This window comes from Panthera uncia, chromosome A2, assembly GCF_023721935.1.
Source record: "Panthera uncia isolate 11264 chromosome A2, Puncia_PCG_1.0, whole genome shotgun sequence".
Classification (NCBI taxonomy): Eukaryota; Metazoa; Chordata; class Mammalia; order Carnivora; family Felidae; genus Panthera; species Panthera uncia.
In genome coordinates this window covers 162908097-162932504 of record NC_064816.1, presented here as the reverse complement: position 1 = coordinate 162932504, position 24408 = coordinate 162908097, and the positions used below count along the sequence as shown (strand labels likewise).

Genomic DNA, 24408 nt, shown 5'->3' with positions numbered 1-24408 from the left:
TCTCTCTCTCAAAAAAAAAAAAAAAAAAAAAAAAAAAAAAAAAAACCCACCAAATATATTAAAAAAAAAAAAAAAGAATGGTGGAAATGTCAGAAATCAAACAAGAAAATGAGACTTGTGTTTTCCCAAAGACACTATTGTGTCTAACCCCTATTGTGAATACCGTGAATTTGCTCCTTTTATTTTCTCCAGGTCAAAGGACACATGCTGGGACCACATACATTCCAGTTAGACACACTCCAGGTCTATAAACTCAGAAGGTGCTGTGACAACACCCAAATTATAACAGTAGCAAAAACCTTTTGTCCTTCAACTTTCTTTTTCTCTGTCCATTTTCAAATTAAAATCAAAGTAAGACTATGTTATGTGTTCAAATAGTTTAGTGTCCTGCAGAGGGACTTCAGACCAGACTTACAGACACGGGCTTTGTTCTAGACCAGCACTGCCCAGAAGAAATAGAATATGAACCACATAGGGAATTTTTAATATTCTAGTTGCCACATTAAAATAAGTTTTAAAAATGTGAGACTAATTTTAATATACTTTATCCTAATACTTGTATCCAAGTCATTATCATTTCAACTAGTAATCAATATAAAATACTGATGAGAAATTTTACATTTTTTGTATACTAAGTCTTAGAAACCCAGCCTGTATATCCAAATACATCCAAATCTATCATTTCAACTTGTAATCAATAGAAAATATTGATGAGAAATCTACATTTTTTGTATACCAAGTCTTAGAACGCCAGCATTTATTTTGCTCTACAGTTTGGACCCGCCACCTTTCGGGTACTCACCACAGCCAGTGGCTCCCATGCTGGACAGTATGGCACCAGACCTCTACTAACATAGACATCCTGTGCTCTTTCTGGTCCCTTCTGGAGCCTCCGCTTGCTTGGCTGAAAAATGAGGTCTGTGACCCCAGGACTCCTGCAGCCTTAAAGATCTGTGATTTTGGTAATGCACACATGGCCCTGAGGCCACATCTTCCAAATGGTCTGGTAGAGCTCTGACCAGAGAAAGGCGAATGAAGCAGCTCAGCCCCACAGCAAATGTGGACCAGGCGTCACTCCTGTGCAGAACTCTATGCTGACCATGAGCCAGGTGTGAGGACAGAGGAGACACTGGTTCGGGCAGCCAGAACCTCAAGATGAAATAGTCGTCATGGCCACTGAGGTCTGTTCCCTGTGTGAAAATTAAGAGATTTAAGACAAATAAATGCTGAGAAGAGACAGACTTAAGAATTGTCTGGTGAGTGGCCAGTGGACCCAGGGCCCTGCAGCTCCGTCCACACTGCCTCCTGCATGAAGGGGGATGGAATGCTGTCTGCTGCATCCTCGGTAGGTGACCCCAGGCTGTCCACAGACTCCTGGAGAGTGGGAACTTTACCCCCTCACGCCATTATTGCACAGTCAAGTTGTTGACGTGTTCTGAAGCTGCCCACAAATGGTGTTCACTCACTGGCGTTAATTTTTCTCCTGGAGCATGAACAGACCTGGTTCTTCATGTGAGTTCTTCCAGTCTTCAAAGGGCATTCATTCACAGGCTCCATGGGACCGAACACGTCCAATTCCTGCAGACTCCCCAGGCCCTCTGCCATCCGCTGTGGATACGCACAGACACTCCCGAAATGGGGGAGGGAAGATTGCCTTGACATGGCTGGCACATGCCCACAGGTTGCACTCGATTTCATGATTTTTGATAGATTGTTTGCAGACAACACACCTGTCCCTCGCGTGCATCTGGGGTCCACTTCCCTCCCCTTGCTTCTCTCACAACTGATGTTTTAGGGAAAAGCTCCTAGAATGCTTAGTGTGTCTTGTTTGTCACTCTTGATTACCCACATTCATCAAGAACATTTTGTTAACAAATAGAAAACTGGCACTGTTTCAGTGGGCAGCAAAGAACACTTAACATTTAAAAACTAGAATATGGCTCATGACTTTCCCTCTGAGGAATCCCATCACAGTTGGCCAGGGGGTGGCTGGATAACGGACAAAGCAGGACAGAAGGGGCATCTGTAAGTTTGTGCCAGTGACTCACCTCATGGGTGCTGTGTGGCGGGAAACGAGACTAGTTCAGGGAAGTTAGGTTTTCTGCCATTATGAAATAGGATGTTACGATCCACAATCAGGGTTTTTTTAATATATGAAAGATTCTTTATCCCTAGTTGTCTCACATAGTGAGACAACTCTCACATAGTGAGATGGAGTGTGGAATTCATTAGTTCAAAACAATGTCCTTTTAGTTTTACTCTGTTCCAAAGGCACGGGTCTGACCCCTAGTCCCTGGCCAGCCCTTCACGAGTCTCAAGTGTTGGCCTAAGAGAGAGCTGATGGCCGTGTGGCAGGGCAGGGGCAACATGGGACGGTGGGGATGTTAGGAACTGTGGATGGCAGCTCCTCCTTATGACCCTCAGTTACCATGAGGAAATGCAGGTGCCAGCCTGCCCAGTTCCCGTGTTCAGAGAACACGGAAATGCAAACTTATACATAAAATATTCCAATTTCTTAAGAGTTTGCAACTAGTTCTTTTAAAAAGTTTGGCAGGAGACAAGCAAACCCCCTCTGGGGCAGACAGACACTGCCTGAAAGCTGTCAGATTCTTGCATGTGACGGTACGAAGACGGGTCAGGACGTTTCCAACATTCATTAGGGTCTCCTTCACACGCCCTTCCTGCCTTCGTCTTCAGGGTCTCAGAGGTGATCTGTCTGTGACCCACACCAGATGGCTGGACGGCAGTATCTAAGTAAGGGCAGAGTCTTTGAAAATCACTCAGTTCACCTTGACATCAGCTGGAGCAGAGAGAACATGGTAGTTTTAGATAGAGGCCGTCAAACATCTTCCTTGTGTGGAGTGGTAGAGAAAAACGTCCCTCGGTTTTCTTGCAATGACAAAGTGTGAGTCCTTAGACATTTTCTTAAATTGAAAATTTTTATTATTACTATTAGCTCTATAGCAAAAATATCTGCGTGTGACCCATTTCACCTTTGGGTCTGCAGGAAGAGCCCGCTAACAGGCCAGCTGCCCTTCAGGAGACAGGTGGCATTGTGACAGTCCTTTAGGCCTGGCCACCCGTCAGCTTCTGTAAAAAGAGACAATTTGTGTTCTAAATTCCTTTTTTTCTTACTTTTTGAAATATACAGAGCTCAAATGCCAGGGTTATAGATAGTAATAAGTCACCAGAATAAAGACACTGTACATGAGGTAAGCCAGGAGCAGAGCGAAGGCATTCTGATCGGATGAAAGTGTACATTTGCTCACTTTCGGCAAAAGTAAAAGTGAGAGGAGACATTAAGGGTCCGTAGTATCTACTTTTAAATTTGTGGGATTCAGAAATTGGTGTGAAAACAGAAACAAAACCAGCTTTCAGTTATAGTAAGGTGATTCGTATAAATCTGACAAGGAATTCTTTTTATTACATGCTGAATCTAAAACAAACACAAACACATAAATCCAGACAAAATAAACAATTTCAATTCTAAACCCCTTTGAAGTGTTCACTTTATAAGGAAGAAAAGCTTAGGAAGTATTTAGAGCTTTGTCACTTAATATTAATTCATCGATAAGACTAACTTAATGCTCCTAATAGACGTATGAGGCCTTCCGAGGCCACAGGTGCCTAAAAATACAGCTAAAATCCGGCAGTGCTCCCTAGCGGTGGCCCGGGCTGACCTGCGTGGGGAGGGCATGAGTCAGCTCCTGCAGGCTTTGCCTGTGCACAGATCGGACAGGAACTTCCGTGGGACTTTGTATTATTCCTGCCTAGACCTGGAGGGGTGTGGACTGTGTCTGAGAGGAGCAGAGGTGGCACCTGGGTTTTCCTGGCAGCTCCACCCCCTGAGCTGGACCATGAAGGTGCTGGGCTGAAATGGCCGTGATGGCAAATGTTAGCTTAGGACCAGGGCCATGGGAAGGACTCCACTAGAAGACTTACTTTTCTCTGACTTTTTTAAACAAAGGGTGCTTACTACGTTAATTTTGATCCACATGTCAAGAGCTGTGAGGGGTTTGGAGTCCCCATACTTGCAAGCTAACCAGTTGGGCTGCCATGGTTTCACAGATGCCTGCGGGCCTGGGACCCTAGGTCAGAGACAGACTTGACCGCTCCCAGCAAACAGGCAGCTTGGGTGTCATGTTCACATACTCCCTTTCCCCAGATCCCACAGGACTGACGCGGTGCCCGCGGGCGGTTTGTGTCACAGCTGAGAAGCCCTCAGTGTCACGGGAGGCTGCTGGCCCTCCCGCCCAGCCTTTGCTCCAGAGAAAGATGCTCTCTCATTTACTGGGTTCAGCCCAGAGGGAGGCACTGTGCCTGTCTGTCAAACCTGTTTCACAGACATTCTCAAAAAGACAGTTGGGACAAAGCTGTCAGCGCTCGTCCCAGGACAGCGGCTTCTCAGTAGGTTTGAATGTCCTTCTTCTTCTCCACAGCATGACTGTCGTAACCACGGCTCGCTGTCCCCCCCACACTGTCCTCAAGGGGGAGAGGGCATTTCATCCCCATCACGGCCCAAGGTCTTACACAGTACTCGGCATTTAAAAAGATACTGAATAAGCTTTTGCTGAACAATTTAATGAAAATTTTCACATTAAAAATTAAGTGATATATGCACATGAAAAAATACCATTCAAAAACGTGTCTAATGGCTAATGTTCCCCGCTCCAAACCTCCAGCACCCCTCCCTTACCGCCTAAAGACCGTGCGCACACAGTGGGTAATGTGTCCCCGTTTCCCTTTTGTACAGACGTGAGCCAGGCACCACATACCCATACACTCCGGTCTGTACTCGGTCTTTCTTTTTGTTTTTAACTTCAGCAATGTATTTGGTCACGCTCTGTATTTAAATATTCTATTAAGAGATGCGTAGTGTTCTAACATACTATTCATCCGTCTGTCCCAGGCTCCTAGGCTTTTAGGGAGCTTACAAGCTGTGCTCTAAGGCCTGCATTTGTTCATGTGAATAAAATACTTCACCAGCGTTTGACGGTGGACTTCAAGCCACAGATCATGAAATTGAAACGTTCTCCTCATGTGACTGAATAACTTGTTAGCAGCTTTCTTATTTCTGTGATGGTTTTGTCACATAAAATGTAAGTGATTACATCCCATTTTACGTCTCATCTCTTCCTTGCACCTTTTTATCACAAAGGGAACTAAACCTTTCAGAAAATCAAGTGAGGAAGCTGTCTCCTCTGCAGACTCTTCCTGGATCCCCACCTGTCCGAGGCACCTGTTTCTGGCCAGCGTGGCCCGTGCACAGAGAGCCCTGCTGTCACATGCTTCATCTGCTTTGTGGTTGTCTTTCTCCCTGCAGAGCACGAGCCCTTGAAGAGCAAGCTCCATATTCGTGGCTTTCTATCCCTGGTCCTTACAGACACGCGAGCAGATGTGTAAACAGAGTACCCACCGTCTTCTATTCATGTGGGTCTGAAGGGAGGCATTCTGGAAGTTCACGGCACGGCCAAGGAGAATGCAGCTGCCCTTCTGATGTCAGTGTGGTGCTAGAGGCCTGCTTCTTCCCCCTCCCCTCCCCACTGACGTGGTGGGCTCTTGTTCTAGTCCAAATATCTCTTTGGGCCGATAGATTAAATAGCCTGATCTGTTTTTTCCCATTGAAATGGGTCTTTTTTTTTTTTTTTCTGGACTAGATTTCTCGTAATTCTAAACTCCTTAGAATCAGCTAGTAGCCTTGGTTATATAAATAATCAATAATCATTTATTGAATTTTCTGAAAGGAATGACTCTAAGTTTACTTTTTACAGGAAAAAAATCTCACTGAGAAAGATTCTACCTTGAATTAAATTTTTATGTTTAGACTCACAACAGGAATCATAAACAAGAAATCGGTTTCTCGTAAGTGAGATACCTGCACACCTAGAAGCCACGGCGATCGCTGATCTCATTTGGAAGAAGAAGCCTATAACCTGAGGTTAAATCCCAGGAAGGGACTTCGAAGTGGGCTCGCACTGCACTGATTCAGACCAGGGTCACTTCTCCTGTCCTTCCTTCTAAGACCGGCCCAAGTCCCTGGTGCTGGTGACCCCAAGGCTCAGCTCAGCGGCTCAACGATGGCCTTCACTGCTTCTGCCTCTTTGCTTCGTGTGTTCCCCTCTAAGCCCAAATTTCTTCCTTCCCCCAGATTCTCACAGGACCAGTGGCATGTTCTCCTGCTCTTCTGGTTGGTGGGAATTGGGCTGTAAAGCCGGGTTTCTTCTCCAGATGACCCTGGCAGCACAAGTTCTGATCCGACTGATGTTCTGTTGTTTCCCGTTTGCGCACCCGTCACGTGCAGTGTGTACAGGCGGGAGTTTCTACAGCCTGCTCTCTCTGGGGTCTTTTGCCCTGGCACGAGAGCCCTGTGGAGGCCCCCAGCCCCCCTGCACCTGTGCTCTGTGCACACACGTCAGACAGAGCCACGGTTTCTGCCTGGCGCTGGCTGTCCCGGCACGGGCCCAGTGCTGCCTTTGGAGGAGGGAAGGTAACGAGTATCACTATGGCGTGACCCCCTCAGATCCTTGGTGGATTTTCTCCTGCACGGTTTTGATTGTTGGGCAGCCCTTCCTGACAAGGACTTGGAGATTTGAAGGTGTTCAGTTGCAAGGCTTTGTAGGGTTTTCTGGGTCAAGCACCAATTCTGGGGAGCTGCTTTGAAATGCCCTGTGGCCAAGCCTCTGGTTTTGAGCGGCTGCCTTGTATCATGGCATGAGTGAAAATGAGGCTGTCTTGTCATTTGCGGACACATTGGCTGAGTCTGTCTTTCATTAATTTTTTCAGCATGTTTTTATGGAGTGTATACCAGGAGGGAAGGCATAAAGCGAAATTGGACGGAACATGATCACCCCCCCTCGGAATCCCAAATCACGTCCCCAGCGGCATGGGGTGAGCAGGGATAACAGGGCTTTGAGTCAAAAGGCAGTAGGATTTCTGAGGGGAAACCAGAGAGTGTAGGCATACAATAACATCAGTTTACTTGGAACCAGAATCTGACAGTGATAGAAAAATGATTAAGGACTTACATCATCTTTACTCAGAGATAAGACAGAGTGAGGGTGGGTGGGAACACTACCAAGAAAAATTGATGCTTTTTGATAATAAGCTAATCAGCGGCCAGTATTTTGCGAATTTACTACACACACTTTATGCACAGCAGTCCTCCTGTTCAGTGACGTCATGTGTCCTGTGTCAGACCTGGGATGGATTCACTCCCACCTGGCGGCTCCCAGACACCCTGCCACCAGGCCAAGCCCTTTTGCATCTCGGTATTGCTTCTGTTATGACAGTGAGCACACGCCCTCTTGTACTGCAGGCGTCCCTTCTCCGGGTTCCTCAGCCTCTTGGCACAAAGGCTTCTGCTGGAGGGACCCTTCCTTTCTGGCACGGATTGATCTGAGAAGCACAGGCTGTGCAAATTCCACCAGTGTGCAGGGCAGAGGGAGGCACCAGGCATGCTGCGTCCCTGAGAGGCTGGGCCCTGTCTCAGGACGAAGGAGGCAGGTGTGCACACGGCAGATGTCAGGGCAGCCCTCCATCCTGATCTGGATCAAGGCGCGTCGAAGTATAGAAATGCGAAAGAACATTCTGAGAGTCTCGTCCAAAGTTGGTGGCAGACAGAGCCCAGGTCCCTGGCCTCCTAGTCAAATGCTGTTTTTACAAAGCCATGTTTGGTATCTTAGCAAGAACATGCTTTAGAAAAGGATTTTCCTTCCTCTTTAGTGTCTGCTTCAAAGAGACAGGAGATTCCTTTGACACTACACGATCTGTTAGCCGAGACTGTGCTTAAGTCTCTTGAGTGCTCACTTTAACTGTCAGCATGTTCAGCTGAAGCTACCTCTTTGCATAAGGGATTCCGTCATTTGTGAAATCAGCATTTCCTTTTCTCTGGCCTACAGTGATGGTTTTGAAGTTTCGGGACAGGACCTTGATTGGTACCTTGTGTCTTTGGCCTTAGTTTCCTCATCACACCCCTGGTGGGGTCCCTCAGTCCTCTGCTCTTCTGTGTGGACATAGGCTGTCACCAGCTGCTGTGGTCTTTCTGCAGGTGGAGACCGGGAGGTCCGGGATGACAGATCCATGGCCCAGAGCATTCCCAGACGTCTGCACCCCCCTGGGATGCCATACTTACTGTGACTCAGTCAGCAGTGCTCTGGCAGCCCAAGAGCTACTTCCGAAGACTCCCTCCCTCCTATCCCAGGGAGATATTAACACAGCTTTTTAAATCTGTGACTTCTTCCCAGCTCCTTCCTTTCCTGCGGAGAGAGGACAGAGGCCTCTTTGGGAGGGCAGTGGGGGTGCAGCCAGGATGCCTGGTGGGGCCCTGCCCACGTAGCCCCAGAGACAAGGGCAGCACGTCCTTCCTACCGCCCCTTCCCCGGCACTTCAGCTCTGTCCTGTGAGCCCCTGGGCTCAGTACCCTGAGACACTAAAAGATCCACGCAAGCCCGTCTGCCTGCTCCTCAGGAGTTCAGAGGAGGGAGTGTTTCCACTGGGGGGCCGGGTGCTGGCTGTGTTCTCAAGCTCCGAGAGGCAGGGCTTGGACCAACAGTGAAGGGGAGAGGCACGCGTTGGGAGTGCAGGGCGTCAGCCCGGGGAAGGGCTAGGAACAGGGAAAGGAAAACGGATTTGACCCCCAGCCTGGATTGCTGAGAATAAAGAGCCTACCGAGGGATTCTGGAAAGTGAGCTGCACCTCAGGCAGGCTCTTGGGGCAGACGCTTCTGAGAGGAGTCGTTAGGGTGGCCCTGGGAGCGGAGCAGCCTGCTAAGTGAGTGACATCCCAGGCGGGACGTGAAGGTGTCCGCTGTAGGGGAGGAGGGGAAGAGCCGTTGCCACAGATGGTGCAGCCAGCAGCCCAACTGCGGAGAGGTGGCGACCGGGAGGCCCTGGGGGCTGGACGGTGTGAGTCAGCTGCCCTCCAGAAGTGCAAAAGGAGCCGGAGACAGAGCTGAGGGCCGAGGAAGAGGTGCCTTGGGGTGCAGACCACTGAGTCCACGTGGGAGCCGAAGAGAGAGGCAGAGGCAGAGGGCCGCTGAGCGGGTGGGACTGTGGCAGAAGACCTTGCGTGCAGACTCGAGCTCAAGGGCAGAGCTGAAGGAAGAGGCGGGCAGGGAGGACAGGGTGAGGTATCAGGGGCCCCCACACTCCCGGGGGGATGGGGCTGAGGAGGTCACCAGACCTGGACCCGGGCACTGACTGGCAGACACTCGTGGGGACCCTGGCGGCTGTGTCGTACTGGCCTTCTTAACAGCTGCACTTCCCACAGCGGCCGGTCCCAGAGGGAGCTGGAGCGCCCTTGGCTTGGAGGAGCAGGGCCGGGCGTGTCTGTGCTTGGGCTGGTTCTCACACCCAGGGTCACACTCCGCTGTGCGCCTGCTGTGCTGTGTGTGAGGACGATTTGTCACGCTCCTCATAACACTGGTAGATCTATGTCCTGGAACGATCCTGGGAAGTCACCCAAGTCCCGATCATAAATCTGTGGAGGATTATCCTGGGAATAACATGGCAGGAGGCCCAGCATATTAGCCTCTCAGCAGAGCAGTGCCCTGCCCCGCCTGGAGTTCACATGGTCCCGACTTGTCGAAGACATTGGGAGCAAGGCTTTGGAGAATTTTTGACATTTAAGGAAACAGAGGCTGCTTGTAAACGGCGATGACAGCAAACACTTCAGTGAGTGAAAGGCACAAGCTGGTTGACACGATTTAGCACACACATCAGTTTCCCTAAACCGACACCATTTCAGGGCCTTACACAGGCTTCTGAAGGCGGCCTGAGGAGGGTGTGGGTGCTGCCCTGGCCTTTGAGGTGTTGGCGGCCCATCCCTGGGCAGCGGTGCTGACCGGAGGGTCCCACCCACAGGCATCAGATTCACTCAGGCTCAACTTGGAGGACATTCTGATGTTTGGGATTTATTGGGTTTGGCATATTTTTAAATTTTTAAAAAAAATTTTTTTTAATTTATTTTTGAGGGAGAGAGAGAGACAGAGCATGAGCTGACGAGGGGCAGAGAGAGAGAGAGGGAGACACAGAATCTGAGGCAGGGCTCCAGGCTCTGAACTGTCACACAGAGCCTGATGTGGGGCTTGAACCCACGAACTGTGAGATCATGACCTGAGATAAAGTTGGACACTTAACCACCTGAGCCACCCAGGCGCCCCAAATTTGGCATATTTTTAAAACATGTGAGTTCAAACTTGATCTCTTTTTTGAAAAATCCTTTTGTTTGGTTAACAGCCTTGGTTAATTCTGGGTTTTGAGTCTTGGTTTAATGTGAGTTTGAGTCCCAGAATATGACTCTCACTAATGGAATCCACCTGCACCACCAACCCCAAAATAAAACTTTCCTGCTTCCAGATGCAAAGTTTCAAAGCGATCTATTATCAAAGTGCCATCCAGCGGCAACGTCGTAGCAAATGGCATTTCCAGACCTTAGTTGTAGTTCGCCTCCAGGCTACTGAGAAGGGCATTACTTCATTCGGCACCCTAATTAAACAGAATATTGGGGTATCCTGGCATTGTCTGAAAAATACCTTCCCTGTAAAATATTCCTTGTAGCACCTTAAATGTCTCTGGAGTCCAGGTCGGCTGTGGGACCTGGGTTTTCTAATGTGTAAAATCGAGGTGTCTCACAAGTGACCTACAGAAGCAGTATGGCCCCAGGGCCTCATCCAGGCCTGCTTAGCTGTTTCTTTCAGGGACCTAAGGCTTAGGGACCTGCTTTGTGGACTCATGCACAAGCCCCAGGAATGATGAAGCACCAGTCTCCAGCTGATGTCTCTGTGGTGTATTCTCCTGCTGTATCTTGGTCAAGGCCCTCCTGGCAGAGGTAACTCGTGATAGTGCAGCCTTGGGAACATAGTAGCTGCTCACTAAACACGGGTTGAAGAAATGAATACTTGTTACTGCAGATGATAAGAGGGTGTGGCTCGTGTCAGCTACGAGCCTGTTACATCCCAAAGAAAGTGCAGGCTGTTGGTTGGACAGTGTGGTGTTTCGTTTCTGCCTCCACGGACAACAGACAGCTAGGTTGTCACCATGCCCCAAGCTTGTTCTATCAACTTGTCTTCCAGACCCTTCCGGGAACACGCTTCTGGCGTGTGCTTGTCTTTCACCTACATTGATGGTCTGTGAATGTCCAGAGCACATTCATTAGTCCTGAAGAGTTACTGCATTGGCTACGTCCCCTCAAAAGGCCCCTTTCTGCTGTGCTTCTGCCAGTAAGCATTATTTTCATCATTCCTGATTGCAACATTGTAAAAACATTTTTTAATGTTTATTCACTTTTGAAAGAGACAGAGCATGAGCAGGGGAGGGGCAGAGAGAAAGGAGACACAGAATCCGAAGCAGGCTCCAGGCTCCAAGTCATCAGCATAGAGCCCAACGCAGGACTTGAACCCATGAACCGTGAGATCATGACCTGAGCCAAAGTCAGACACCTAACCGACTGAGCCACCCAGGCGCCCCATGATTGCAGCGTTTTTAAAGCCGCATTTGGCACCATACCCAGCTTAGCAAATGCATGGATGTATCTTGCCGTATCTTACTGGTAAATATTTTAAGAACAAACGATGTAAATATGCATCCTTAGAACAACAGAAAGAAGGAATCCCTCATCTAGTAAGATTTGATCATCACTTTTCGGGCTCAGATTAACTAGGGTTCTGTAGGATTTAGCGTAACAGGATATTTGTAATTGGCCCCCAACTGGCAACATGCAAAGAATATACAAGGAGGAAACCAGAAACCCAGGGAAGGACTGGTGGGAAAATTTAGGAGTGGGAAGTGTGTTTTGGAGCCTCCGGACCCAGTGGCAGGTTTACCGGTGATTCTGTCCACTGTCCACAGGGCTGGGAATCTGGACCTGCTGGGCATCTCCAGGCAGCTTCCTTTGGACTTTGTCAGCCACACTGGGGAGCCTTGTTTACAGTAAATGCTGAGACGAGCCCAGCACGAAGTGTTCTCTGCTTCTGGCAGTGCTGGAGGGAGGACTGCCGTGTCTCTACCTCATGCACCCTGAGCTCGGGACACAGAAACCCTCCCTGGGGTCCTTCCTGTGCTGTGTGCTCAGCTCAGGCTCCTGGGAAACCCTGCCTTGAGTGTCGGAAGTGGTCTCTGTGTGTATGGGGTGGTCTCTGAGCAGAAAGTCAAAGCTGGGTAGGGAGGAGAGTGTTAAGTTGTTGCCATTTCTGCCCATTGAAGACTCCAGAAGCAGAATTAGGTCTGAGAGCAGAAATTACAAGTAGCCCAGTTTTGACTGCAGGACATGGGACAAATCTTACAGTGACCTGAGGCCCTGAGGTGGGAGGGTTACTTGATGATGTGCTGACTGCCACTGGGAGAAATTAGAGGGTCCAGAGCTGCCCGTTGGGGCTACATCTGGTCCTTTGAATCCTGGGTGCCCACCAGTATGTGGTGTCTAGAGTGAGGGGAGAATGCTGGTCACAGAGTCTTCCTGGCTCTGGGGCTCTCGGAGACTTGCGTGTGTGTTCACCTCTTCGTGAGCACCTAGCAGGAAAGGAAAAGTTCGTGTCCCCTCAGTGAGCCTGGTGCAGCACGGCCCTGGGGCCAGCTCTGCGGGGCCAGCAGGCAGGGGCTGGGCAGCAGTCGGCTTGTCTGGGGATTCAGGTCAGAACAAATGGCTGTGTTCACAAAGCACTGTGTACAAAAGGTTTCTTCCAACTAAATTGGTGAGTCATTCCATTGAACTTTTAGTTCTTTAAATTGATAATAGGCATGGAGGGGGGCTGGAAATGGGAAACAGATCAATGACTTTGATGACCAAAAGGAAGAGACCATTATATAAGAATTTTAGAGCTCAGAGGATCTGTGGAAAGCTCCTAGGTGGCTGCCAAGCCATGCCTGTCGGGACTCCTCCAGTTCTCATTCGGATGGGAGGGACTGAGAACACAGTTCACATGGCCCAGGCATTCCTGGTGGCAGGCCGCATGGTGAGGCCGCATGTGCTGCGGGGCTCTTGTCTCAGCTTTTGTCTGGTTCATCCTTGTCCTACAGGAACAGAGTGCAAAGCGGGGCTCTGTCTTCAGTCAATAGCAATGAGTGAGCCCTCTGAAAGCAAAAGGGAGTAGCTGCTTTGGAGGCGTTTTCAGGGCCTATGGGATGAGTCCCCATGAGGGCACAGGCCACGGCCTCATCCCTGAATTCGTCCTTGTCCTCTGCCCAGGAGCCGGCCTGCAGGGACCAGGGGCTGTGGCTGAGAGACAGAAGCCCTGTCCGACTGCACAGGGAAGGAGGGGGTGGAGGTTTCCACCAAGAGAGACTCTCAGCCTTCCAGACACACTGGGCACATCTGCCCCTTGCCCGCCCAGCCCTCGCTGCCCCTGCCACACCACAGGCCGCTGGCTGCCCATATCTGATCGGGAAACCAGACTGTGCCTCAGCCCACAGTCATCAGAAACTCGAGGGGCACAGCCTGCATTTCCCACTGGGCAGGCACGAAGGGACGGCGCCCTCTCAGATCAGGTCTGGCACAGGCATATCAGCACACGGTTTAACAAACATGAGAATTGTGAGTTTCCCTGCATGCTGCACGCTAGACTGTTAGGAGAGGGACGTGGGCACAGTGTCTCCCTTCTCCTCTTTCGTGGGCTCATCTGACGTGGAAACATGCTTCCAGTGGGTGTAGAATGCACACCTGGAAAAATACGTCGAATTTTAAAGACATATTTCAGTGAGGTGCTTTTACTGTGACCTTAAGTACTGAGAAGTCCTCAGTGGACAGATGCTGGGGCAGTGGGATTTGATGAGGGCTTGGATGTGTTCCCAGTGGGTCTCATGACCTGAGACAGTCTCGCAGCCTCTTGAGGTAGGACCTCCCCGCCGCACAGCAGTGTTTCCCAGATGAGCTGTGAGTGTCTTCCCGATGACACGATTTTGCGTCTTTTAGAATGATTGTCCCACTGACCCTCGGAACAGTCACGTTTCCTACTTTCTTTTTGTCCCTGGCAAAGCATTGGTACTTATTTTGAGGGACCGATGAGGGCAATGACAAATGGAGTGAGAGGTGACATTTGTTTTTAAAGTGCTTTTCCCTATTCAGAGATGTCCAGTGATTAATCTGGCCTGAGTCACCCCAGACCAAAATACAGGCCACAGGGGCTGCAGGGGAGTGGCCCCCCGGGGCAGCCCCTGCAGAGGCCCCACACCCCTGGGCAGAGCCGCCTGCCTGGTACTTCCAGGGACTGCCTCATGGGCTGCTGCCCCCAAGACTGGGCCCCCTGGCTGTCGACACCCCACCCTGCTTAAGTCCCTAACACACAGAGGCTGTGTGGGCCAGGGGTTCAGGCTCTTGTGCCTGCCTCTTCCTCTGTGCAATATACACCTTTGGCCTTTTGGGGTTTTGGTGACACAATGAGTTCACGTGTCCAGAGTGTTGAGGGCAGTGTCTCGCCCACAGGAGGTGTTCTCTCTGTCAGCTCTGCCACCATCACCACTAACACTGTGGCCCCGTCTGTTTCTCTTAGTGGCCACATCTGAGGGGCTGGTTGTCGGGCTCAACTCCTGAGTTTGTGGAGGTGCAGAGGAGGGGCGGGCACTTCAGCACCCTTAGGAGCACGTGAGGCGCTGTCCCTGCCTGGTGAGCATCCTCTTGCCTCATAGCCTCTAAATTTTCTGCCCGGGGCACTGTCAGGGATCACCTCCACTTTGCAGCGAGGGAAACTGAGGTTTAGAAAAGTTAAGCACATGCTTGTGGTCGGAACCAGATGTGCTATTTTTCTAGTCTTTCTTGAGCAAGGTTTAAAAACTAAAAAGTAAATGAAAACTCAGCATCTGTCATGAAAGCCCTTGGATTTGATGGTGTGTTTCCACTGCGGGCTGAGGATCCCAGACGGAGGCCTTTCCCCTTTTCCCCTCCTGCCTCTGTTATTAAGTACTTCTCAGTGTCTCCCCCGCCCCCATCTTCTCATGCGCATGAACTCTCAAACCACCCGCACGACAGAGACAGGGACCAGGACAGAGGACCCGTCTCTGTCTCACTGCATCAAAACCATTTCTTTCGCGTGTTCACGCAGATGGACTCGGCTGACAGCGTTTCATATACAGCTTCTGGAAGCTAGTAAAATGGTTCCTAGCAGAGTACGCCTCCACAGCCAACCCACTGAAATTCCTCTTCCGGGACTTTGCTCAGGATTCTGGCAGTGGGGACGGCAGAGAAGTCCATCTGCAGAAACCGCCCCTGGAGAGGCACGGGGCTCCCACCTGGCGAATGCCCGGTTAACAGGGAAGAAGAAAGGCTCCTTGGCCAGCAGCCGTTGTGCCCACTGAGGGAGCTCTGGGCAGGCCTCCCGAGCTTCCCTGCAATGTCTGATTCCGGAAGAAGCTTTGCTGCTCGTGACTTTAAACTTACATTGAGTTTTTGAATGCAGGAAGTTATTGGTAATGTTTACTCTTAAATGTGGAGGGAGGCATACTGCCAACCAGTGCCCAGTCAGAAACAGTTTTCTCTTTCTCTCCTCTCCCCACTCACCTGTTCCTGCGGCCCACCCCTCACTCTGTCTAGAGCCCGGAGACTCAGAGGACAAGGCCTCCCGATGCAGGTCTCCCAGCCTCTCCTCCACAGGCAGGGCTGCAGCCACTGAATACCCCCCACCCCACCCCCCATCACTACTCACTGCTTCCTGGTGCATGCTGGAAAATGGGCCTCCATCACTCTGTGAATGTGGGAACCTCACAGTCCATCTCTAAGAGCCGGGCCCACCAGGGTTTCCTAAGCTTCTCTCTCCAGGAGTTGGTATTTGTAAGGGACTGGATTCTCTCATGGTCGAAAGGTAGATGGGTCGTGGCATGGCTACCGCCCACAGTGCCCCAGGAACCTCACACAGAGAGGGCAGTATCCTCTCACGGTGTGTGTGGCCGTGGTCACAGCCTCGTCTGAAACATAAATCCTGATGTTTGCTGCAGGAGCACTGACAGGCATCCCTCTGTGCACATGTGCAGGTGCGAAGGGACTTCTCTGCAGTGGGTGGGTCACAGCTGTGTGGACGAAGCACAGCCTCACAGGCCTCCTTCCTGCAGAAAGTGTGACATGACAGGAGTGAGATGCACGTTGTGCTTTCCCTGAAAATTCGTTGGTGTTTATGTCATTGAGATAATGAGAAAAAAATCCAGAAGTCAAAGCAACACAGGCACCGTCATCTGTGAGAGTTATGACTTGCCTGGAAATATTTTAGAAAATTTGGTAGAAGGATTAGTTTCCTTTTAATCATGGCAGATTCCTCCCCACGTGGTGAGACTCTGCCCTCTGACGAGATGATCTCAAGAAGGTTGAGCTACAGGTGCCTCCTTAGAGTTCGGTTCTCTGTGCCCGTGTTTCCAGCACATCCACGTGAACGTGTTCTAACAGCAGCCTTTCCTGAACGCTGCTCACCAACGTCCTGTGTGTACCCCATTGACAATGCCGTGAGGTTTAAGAAAAGTCTGCAGGCCGCACACGTGGAGGGTCAGTTTTTCCAAGCTGCTGAGTCTAGAGTGCGGTTTACGTTGGGCACCTGTACTTGCTCTTCCCCTGAAATTGGCAGGTTCGCCCCAGGCAACTTGGCCAGGCTCCTGGCGAAGGCTCTCCCTGCCCACCTGTCACCCCCCTGCAGCCTCTGGGACACTTTGCAACATACAAGTGCCCCCTAAAGCTGTCACTCACCCTACTGCTCCATGAAATAGCATGCAAGCTGATGGAGAGCCACAGAAGCACTTGTCTCTGAGGAAACTAGCGTGTGCGCTCTGGGAAGACTAGGAAAAGCGAGGTGCCGAACAGTGGTAGAGTTGGAGGTGAGAATGACAGCTGGGGTCAGCTTTGGAAATCTAGTCTGGAAGGAGTCTGTCGGCCCATGTCCAGACTTTCAGAGTGGGAATCCTAGACAGACTTCAGGTATGTGTATGCAGGAGAGACTCTGCAAAGCCCAGTCGGCAGGCCCACGCTCAAAGGAAAGGCTTTGGCTATATGTTCCAAGTGTGAGTAATAAACATACACTTTTGTGTTTTAGTTTTTCTCTATTAAAGCTTACTTATCTTTGAGGGACAGAGAGAGACAGAGCACTATCAGGGAAGGGGCAGAGGGAGAGGGAGACACAGAATCCGAAGCAGGCTCCAGGCTCCGGGCTGTCAGCCCAGAGCCCGAAGTGGGGCTCAAACTCCCAAACCTCAAGATGGTGACCTGAACCAAAGTCGGAGGCTTAATCGACTGAGTCACCCAGCACCCCTGTGTTTTAGGTGTTTTTTTTTCCCCTAGCTTTTCAGTTCAGCAAGCTACTAACCATCACTTAAATGAGAGGGCTTCTTCCACATCTCTTTGGTGGGTTTTGAAAGACAGAAAATATTTGTGTGATAAGTGGAAAATACATTTTTTACCAAAAAAGTCTCACATATTTCTTCATAGAGTATTTCAGATAATGTGCGTGGGCACTTTTGGCTGATAAACCAGCACAGGGAGACAGTCTCACCTGTCCGGACTGGCTTACCTTCAGCACTAGAGTACAGAGACAGCAATGACGGGCTCCATTTTCTCTCTTCGCTTTAAGCTTCTTGATAGTTTGGAAGAGTGGCTTTTAGTGGGCTGTTTGGTGGCTTCCTTTAACTAGAGCTCCGAGAGAACTTCCTGTGAAGACAGCCGTGTTTTCCACCTGAGCTGTGATGTCACAGCCACAAACCACGCCTGGCCGCTGAGCTCCAGTATGAAATTCAGCTACTGCGACTGAGGAACTGAATTTTTATTGTATTTAGTCTTCACTAATTTAGATTTAAATTTAAATGGTCACACGCGGCAAGGGGTTGCCATACTGGAAAGTGCAGCTCTGGGACTTCTCAGTTTTATAGCAATGTACCCGCTGGGTTCATTTTCTTTTAGTTATTGTTTTAGCTAAAACTGCTGGCTTTTGTTAAATAACAATGGTGATAGCAAGTTTCCAGCCAGGTTCCTGACTTTGCACACTGTGTTTAACCATCTCTAATAATACTTTCTAATTTAAACAAACGGTCTTTGTCCTATTAAAGTGTCCTATATCATTTTCTTATTTGGAGTTTTGACCATCAGGAATGGTTGCTAACTTCTGTCGGGTAACCTTTCAGAGTCTATCTGATATGCACAGACTTTTCCTCCTTTCAGAGGGACTCTGCTACGAGTGCATGACAACAGTAAGCTCCCCGTGCAGGCCTGACTCACTGCCTCCCCTGGCCGCTGTGTCTTAGACAATCCACACTGCTCATCATTGTTCAGACTAGTCTCTGCTCCCAAATGTAATGTCTTCGTTCATACTGTTCTTTTATTGGGAATGGCCCCGCCTGTCACACTTCCGTCCCTCCTCCAATCTGCCCTCCAGCGGTCACGTCGCAATTGTCGGTTTGCATTATTATGATCACTGCTGACCACGTAACAATCAATATTTCCTTTCTTGTCTAACTTTATGCGTTTCCTGGAACAGTAAGTGCCTGGCTTTTCTATTCCTTCATTTTCTATGTATCTATTGGTAATTAGGCATCAAACTTTGTACCAGAACAACAAAATACTCTCAAGACAATTGGATAACGTGAGGTTATCATAAAGTGCCATTTCTTCCTTAGAGCCTCTTCTCCTGGGCCCCCACCCTCCTGCCCCAGTTGGCCTGGCTGGTCTGGGGCCTCCCGTGGTCCTGTTCCAGTTAGGTGGCAAAAGTCAGCCTCCACAAACAACTGATGGGGGAAGGAAGGATGGAAGTCTCAATGCTCAGAAGTCACACTTGACGTGATCCTCTCGAATTCAGTCACCCCGCGCCCGGCGTCCTGCGTCCGGGGCCCCTCCAGTGCGCAAACACCGCCTTCCTCTTGCTTCTCGCCCTGCTGTGGGTGCTGCCTCATTATTTAGCACATGTATGCTTTTGATCTTCAAAGTTTATCGACATCTCTGGGTGCAACCCTTTCACACTTGTGGGTGTCATTGCTGTGAGATTGGGAAACAGGAGAGAGAAGCCATGGACGCGTCACTGGCGGTCTCCGGCCCTCAGACTCCCCGCAGGTGTGGATGCCTCATCACCAGCCTGCCATCCTCCTGCGCCCCGGCCCCAGGGCCGGGCAGACGGCTCTCCCTGCTCACCGTAGGTAGGAAGGCCACCACAGCCTCTGATTCCTGCACTGCCTGCTACATGTGGGTCCAGTAAATGCACAAATAAAGGGACGGCTTGCCAGCGATTGAAGGGATTGACCCATCAGACTCTAGGTACTTAACTCAAATCTTACTATAATGGGAAAAGTGACTGAAATGAACCCGTGGATTTAATATGTCTCCATTAAGATTTCATTATTTAAGCAGAAATTTGTCATTTCTGTGGTGAGGACGGTTGAACCTTCACAATGACCAACGGCCAGTGGTCAGAACATACTGCTTTCCCAACCGTGGAGAGGCTCGGCCACTGCTGTGTTTCCCTGGAGACCTGGACACCTCACTTTCTCCCTCGTTGGAGCTCTGTTGGGAACCCCGGCCCTGACCTGCCTCATCCAAGGCTCAGCAAGCACCTGCCCTCCTGTGCCGGCGTCTGGAGGCGTCATGTGTGGTGTCACTGCAGGGCCACTCCCTGCCCTGGTCTGTTCAGCCTAGGCACAACGTGGAGTAGCTAGTGACTCATTTGTACTTGATGACTTATTCTGAATATTTCTTTAAGAGCAATATTTTCCTCACATATGTAAGGACATTAATATAATATGAATTTATTACTCACTTAATCATTGGTATCTAATTAAATTTTTAGAATGAATATATTTTCATTTTTATTTTATTTTTTAAAATTAAAAAAAAAATTTTAATGTCTTTATTTATTTTTGAGACAGAGAGAGACAGATCATGAACAGGGGAGGGGCAGAGAGAGAGGGAGAGACAGAATCCCAAGCAGACTCCATAATGTCAGCACAGAGCCCGACGCGGGCCTCAAACTCACGGAGGAGTGAGATCATGACCTGAGCTGAAGTAGGATGCTCAACCGACTGAGCCACCCAGGCGCCCCATTTTTATTTTAAAAACTTCTAGAAAGTATTTTCACCTGCAAAACTTGATTTATACCCAACTTATCAGAGGCATCTGCACTCTTGAGCTAAAACACTCCTGTGCTCGAACCAAGAATGTAAATACTTCATTGGTGTTTTTGTACGGTTTCTGTGCAGGACTGGATGGCATGTCAGAACTGTTGTTTGTTTGTTTTTACCTAGGCTAGCACCTCCAATATTGAAATTAATACAGTATCAGTACCTGGGACTTGTAGTAAAAAGCCTTGGGTTCAAATGTGGATTGTCATGGTTTGTGTGACGTTGAGAGGTCATTGCCTTTCACCTTGGATGATTGGCATGTTTGTATCCTTGCATAGGGTGTGGTGGTTGCTAAGACCCTGTAAGAGATCTGGAGAATGACTTAAGTCATAACATTATACAAATTAGGTTATTTGATAACTGCATGAGGGTAACCTAAGATTTCATCACATAGATGTCATCTTGACTATTAAAATCAAGTAAATCTTGGGGCACCTGGGTGGCTCATTCAGTGAAGCGTCCAACTTCGGCTCAGGTCATGATCTCAAGGTTCATGAGTTCGAGCCCCGTGTTGGGCTCTGTGCTGACAGCTCGGAGCCTGGAGCCTATTTCAGATTCTGTGTCTCCCTCTCTCTCTGCCCCTCCCCCATTCATGCTCTGTCTCTCTCTGTCTCAAAAATAAATAAACGTTAAAAAAATTTTTTTAAATCAAGTAAATCTTATCCAATATTTAAATGTGCAAATTATCCTTGAAGTCAGATTCCCTAAAAGCAGAAGTATGCCTTCATCCAGGGGACCCTAAGCCTTCAAGAGTACCCATATTATCACACTGGGGGAAGCACCTCAGCAGGAGAGAAGTAACGATTCTATTAAAGTTCATCAGTGCACATTGCACATTGGATTACTCAAATACTTTCTACCACACATCTGGTTATTTCTCCAAACCTGATTAAAACGAACTCAGACGCTAACTATATTCTCAGCAATTCTGTTGGTGCAAACTTGTTTCACAAAAAGGTAATTTGCAAGATAGTTACCTAAGTAAGGGACTATCTACTTGCAAAGCCTTTGAACAGATGTGCTCCTGCTGACCTAGGCATCCCCCAAGCAGCCACGTGTATGCTTCCGTCGCACTGGTTAGTTCTTCTTACACTGTCTCTCTCCTCCTAGCCTGCACTGGCGTCTGGGACAACATTACGTGCTGGCGCCCTGCGGACGTAGGCGAGACTGTCACAGTGCCCTGTCCTACAGTGTTCAGCAATTTTTACAGCAAACCAGGTACCGTCTGTCAGCGTTGTGTCTAAACCCCCGCAGAGGCTATGGGCTGGCTTCTCCATGGAAGGCAGCAGGAAGCAGGCTCCTTGGTTTCCTTTACTGAGTCAGGGAACAGCTGTGCCATCATCTACTAAGCTGGTTTGAGGAGCAGGAGGATGAGAAGCTTCTTGCCAGGTCAGCCACCTCAAGGGAAACAGCAGGGGAGAGCAGGCCCGAGACAAGTATGGACGAGTGAGCCTGATACGGGAGCGCCCCAAAGGGGGCGGGCGGCAATGCAGACGAGGAGCCACTGGCTTCAGGCACCGAGGAAAACATCCGTGCAGTCCTGTGCCTCCCTGCCACTCGTGGGTGTCCGTGAGCCATCAGAGAGCGTCCTCCAGATGCTTTGAGGCGCCCTGATGCTCAGGGACAGTGGCCAGGCTTTCCTCAAGCCCAGAAGCAGTCTCTCGTCCACAGGAAACATCTTGCTCATTGGACCGAGCTCAGCTCCCAGCTCCCACTTTCTGAACCGGCTCCATGTGGTCAGAAGACCCACTGTCTCTCTGTCTCCAGGGTCCGGAGGGGCTGGCAGGGCTGGGGTGCCACCGGTCCTGCGCCTTTGCTCTCCGCACGCTGCCACAACATCTCTTGGCTTGTTCCCAGGAAGGTGGTTGTGCTGTGCTGTGCTGTGGTTTTTGTTTTCTCTTGTAAAGGATCCAGACTTTTATAACATGAAGAAATCTATCCGGAAGAATAGAAAAGAGGAGATACATCTGGAAATCAGAAAGGCAGGATACTTTTAAGCACTGTAGAGAACTTATTTTCATCTTGAGCAAGCGTTACAGGGTAAAAACTCTTGAGAAGTAGAATTGTTGAAACACTTCAAGCAGAAATTTGTGGCACAGGTTGGGATGGAGGAAAAGAAAGGTTTCCTTTTATCCCTGTGACTTGCAAGGCGAGACTCTTCCTGAGTTAGTCAATGAAGCAGTTTGAGGGGACTTGGGGTCATACCTACATAAGCAACATTGGTCATCTTCAAGTCAGAAAAACTAAATTATTTTAGAAAATCTAAACTCTAAAAAATATCCTATCTAATCAATAACATTTGTACTGAATGGTTTGGACTATAAATATTCTCCCAGAAATCTCAAATGAATTGGCATAGACTTAGGCTTCCCCTAATAGATGGTGGGTTCTAAATACCTCCAGGGGGCAGCCGGGGGTTGCACACTGGAGAGCACGAGAGCTCTGATTCTGGGCCACCTGTTGCGAGCGCCTAACCTCTGCCAGAGGGGAGCCATCTGGGGCACCCAGCCCAGGTCAGGCTAGAATGGGCCACCTGTTGTGAGCACCTAACCTCTGCCAGAGGGGAGCCATCTGGGGCACCCAGCCCAGGTCAGGCTAGAATCTGGCTCTGCTATGAGTCATTGTGCTGCTATGGAGAATGAAGACTCCGTGTCTGCCTTGGGTTAAATGCTTGATGCTCTTTTTTTATCCAAACAGGGAGCATGACACTGCCTTGCTGCTGTGGGGAGATCTCTACTACTAGGGAATTCTCCTGAGTCTGTATAAAACAGCTAGGTGATCTGAAAAGTATATGCATCCCCTTAGTTAACTGGTCACAAAACATGTGAACCACGAGGCACTTACACAGACTGTCGACAAACTGTGGTCCACATGGAGTGCAGTCTCTAGGAGTGTTGGACAGAGTGTGGGCCTTAGAGAAACGTGAACATAATCCGGAGCTGGGGGCTGGGTAGGGCTGGGGCTGGGGCCAACAGGCATTGGATGGCAATGGGTGGAGGCCTCAAATAGGAAAGTTTGCAGGGATAAAGTGTGGTCTTGAAATACAGTTGAGAACCAGTAGGGCTTGAATCTGTATGTTACTTCCCAGTTAGCAGAAAGCACTTAGAATGGGATAGTTGCTCCCACAGTGACCTGTGGGGAGAGCCAGATCATAGAGTGACTTGTGACTGTTTCAGCCCATAGACCCAGATGTTCAAGAGACAGATCTGTGCTTTCATGAAAATTGTTTTCTCTTCTGAGTTCTCCTACCTCCAGTAGCGGGAAATTGGGTGGGCTCTCTAGATGATGTCATGGCAACCAGCACCTTGTTGTCTGCTGTCTTCATGCTGCATGAGCTCCAGGGTCCGTGGGAGGCCCCTCTGAGCTGTGCTAGGATATGGGGTGCAAATCCACTCCCACAGGCCAGCAGAGTGACAGGAAAGCTGTGGGGACTCAGTTTAGCACCGAGGATGAATCTTTAAAAGGGACTGCGACAAACCATCAAGTGAAGGAGGGAGGCAGGCTCATAGACTAAGGTTTGTTCTGAAGAGTTGACCCCTTAGGGCATGGTGGTTCCTGCTCACTTAGCGCTTCTCCAGGGCAGGGAGACAGTGGGTGTGACTGCATCGGAGGGAAAGCCCAAACAGATGGACAACAAAATGGTCCAGAGCACAGGCCCTGCAGCCAAGCAGCCTGGCTCTGAGTTCTGGCTCTGCCAACTTGTCCCGGGGGGACAAGAGTGAGTCCCGAAACTAGCTAGGCATTGGGGTTGTGGTCAGACCTTACCCTGAGGGCTGTGGAGCCTAACGCAGTGCCTGCAACACAGAGCTCACACTTGGGAGCTGCTCTCACATCAGACTGGGTCGTCTGGAGGGCAGGGACCCCCACGCCCCAATAGGCACAGTGCTCCCCGTGCAGGCACACTCACCCTCCCTGCCTCTGCAGACGACCAAGGACCCTCACAGACTTACACCCAGTGAGCTTATAATCAGCTTTGGGGAGCACGCGAGAGCGACACTTGTCACCGCTCTGCTCAGGGCGCCAGGCATGGCTGCTAAACTTGGGGCTACAGCAGGAAGAGTTCACAAAGACTGGGAGGTCCTCACAAAGTGGTGGAGGTTCCCATTGAGCAGATGGCACCCACAGAGCCAGGGTGGGGAAGCGGTCCACTCAAAGAGGAGGGAGAAGGAGGTCCAAGCTCCTGAGTCATAAAGCTGTGGCTTCCCCTCTTTTCCTATATGTTCCCACTCTCACCTCCCTGGACTTTCTCTCACCTCCCTGGACTTTCTCTCTTCTCCCCAGGCTCCCTCCCACCTCCTGGCCCCTCTCTCACCTCCCTGGTCTCTCTCTCACCTCCCAGCCCCTC

The 24408-nt window shown here is 49.8% G+C and overlaps 1 protein-coding gene across 1 annotated transcript in view; it reads left to right on the top strand.

The window, feature by feature from the left end:
• Positions 1-24408, top strand: part of VIPR2 (vasoactive intestinal peptide receptor 2) — a 69877-nt gene that overhangs the window by 3082 nt on the left and 42387 nt on the right. The window contains exon 3 of the mRNA XM_049642223.1: positions 21174-21281. Within this exon, the coding sequence (XP_049498180.1) occupies positions 21174-21281 (108 nt within the window). The remainder of the gene's footprint in view (positions 1-21173; positions 21282-24408) is intronic.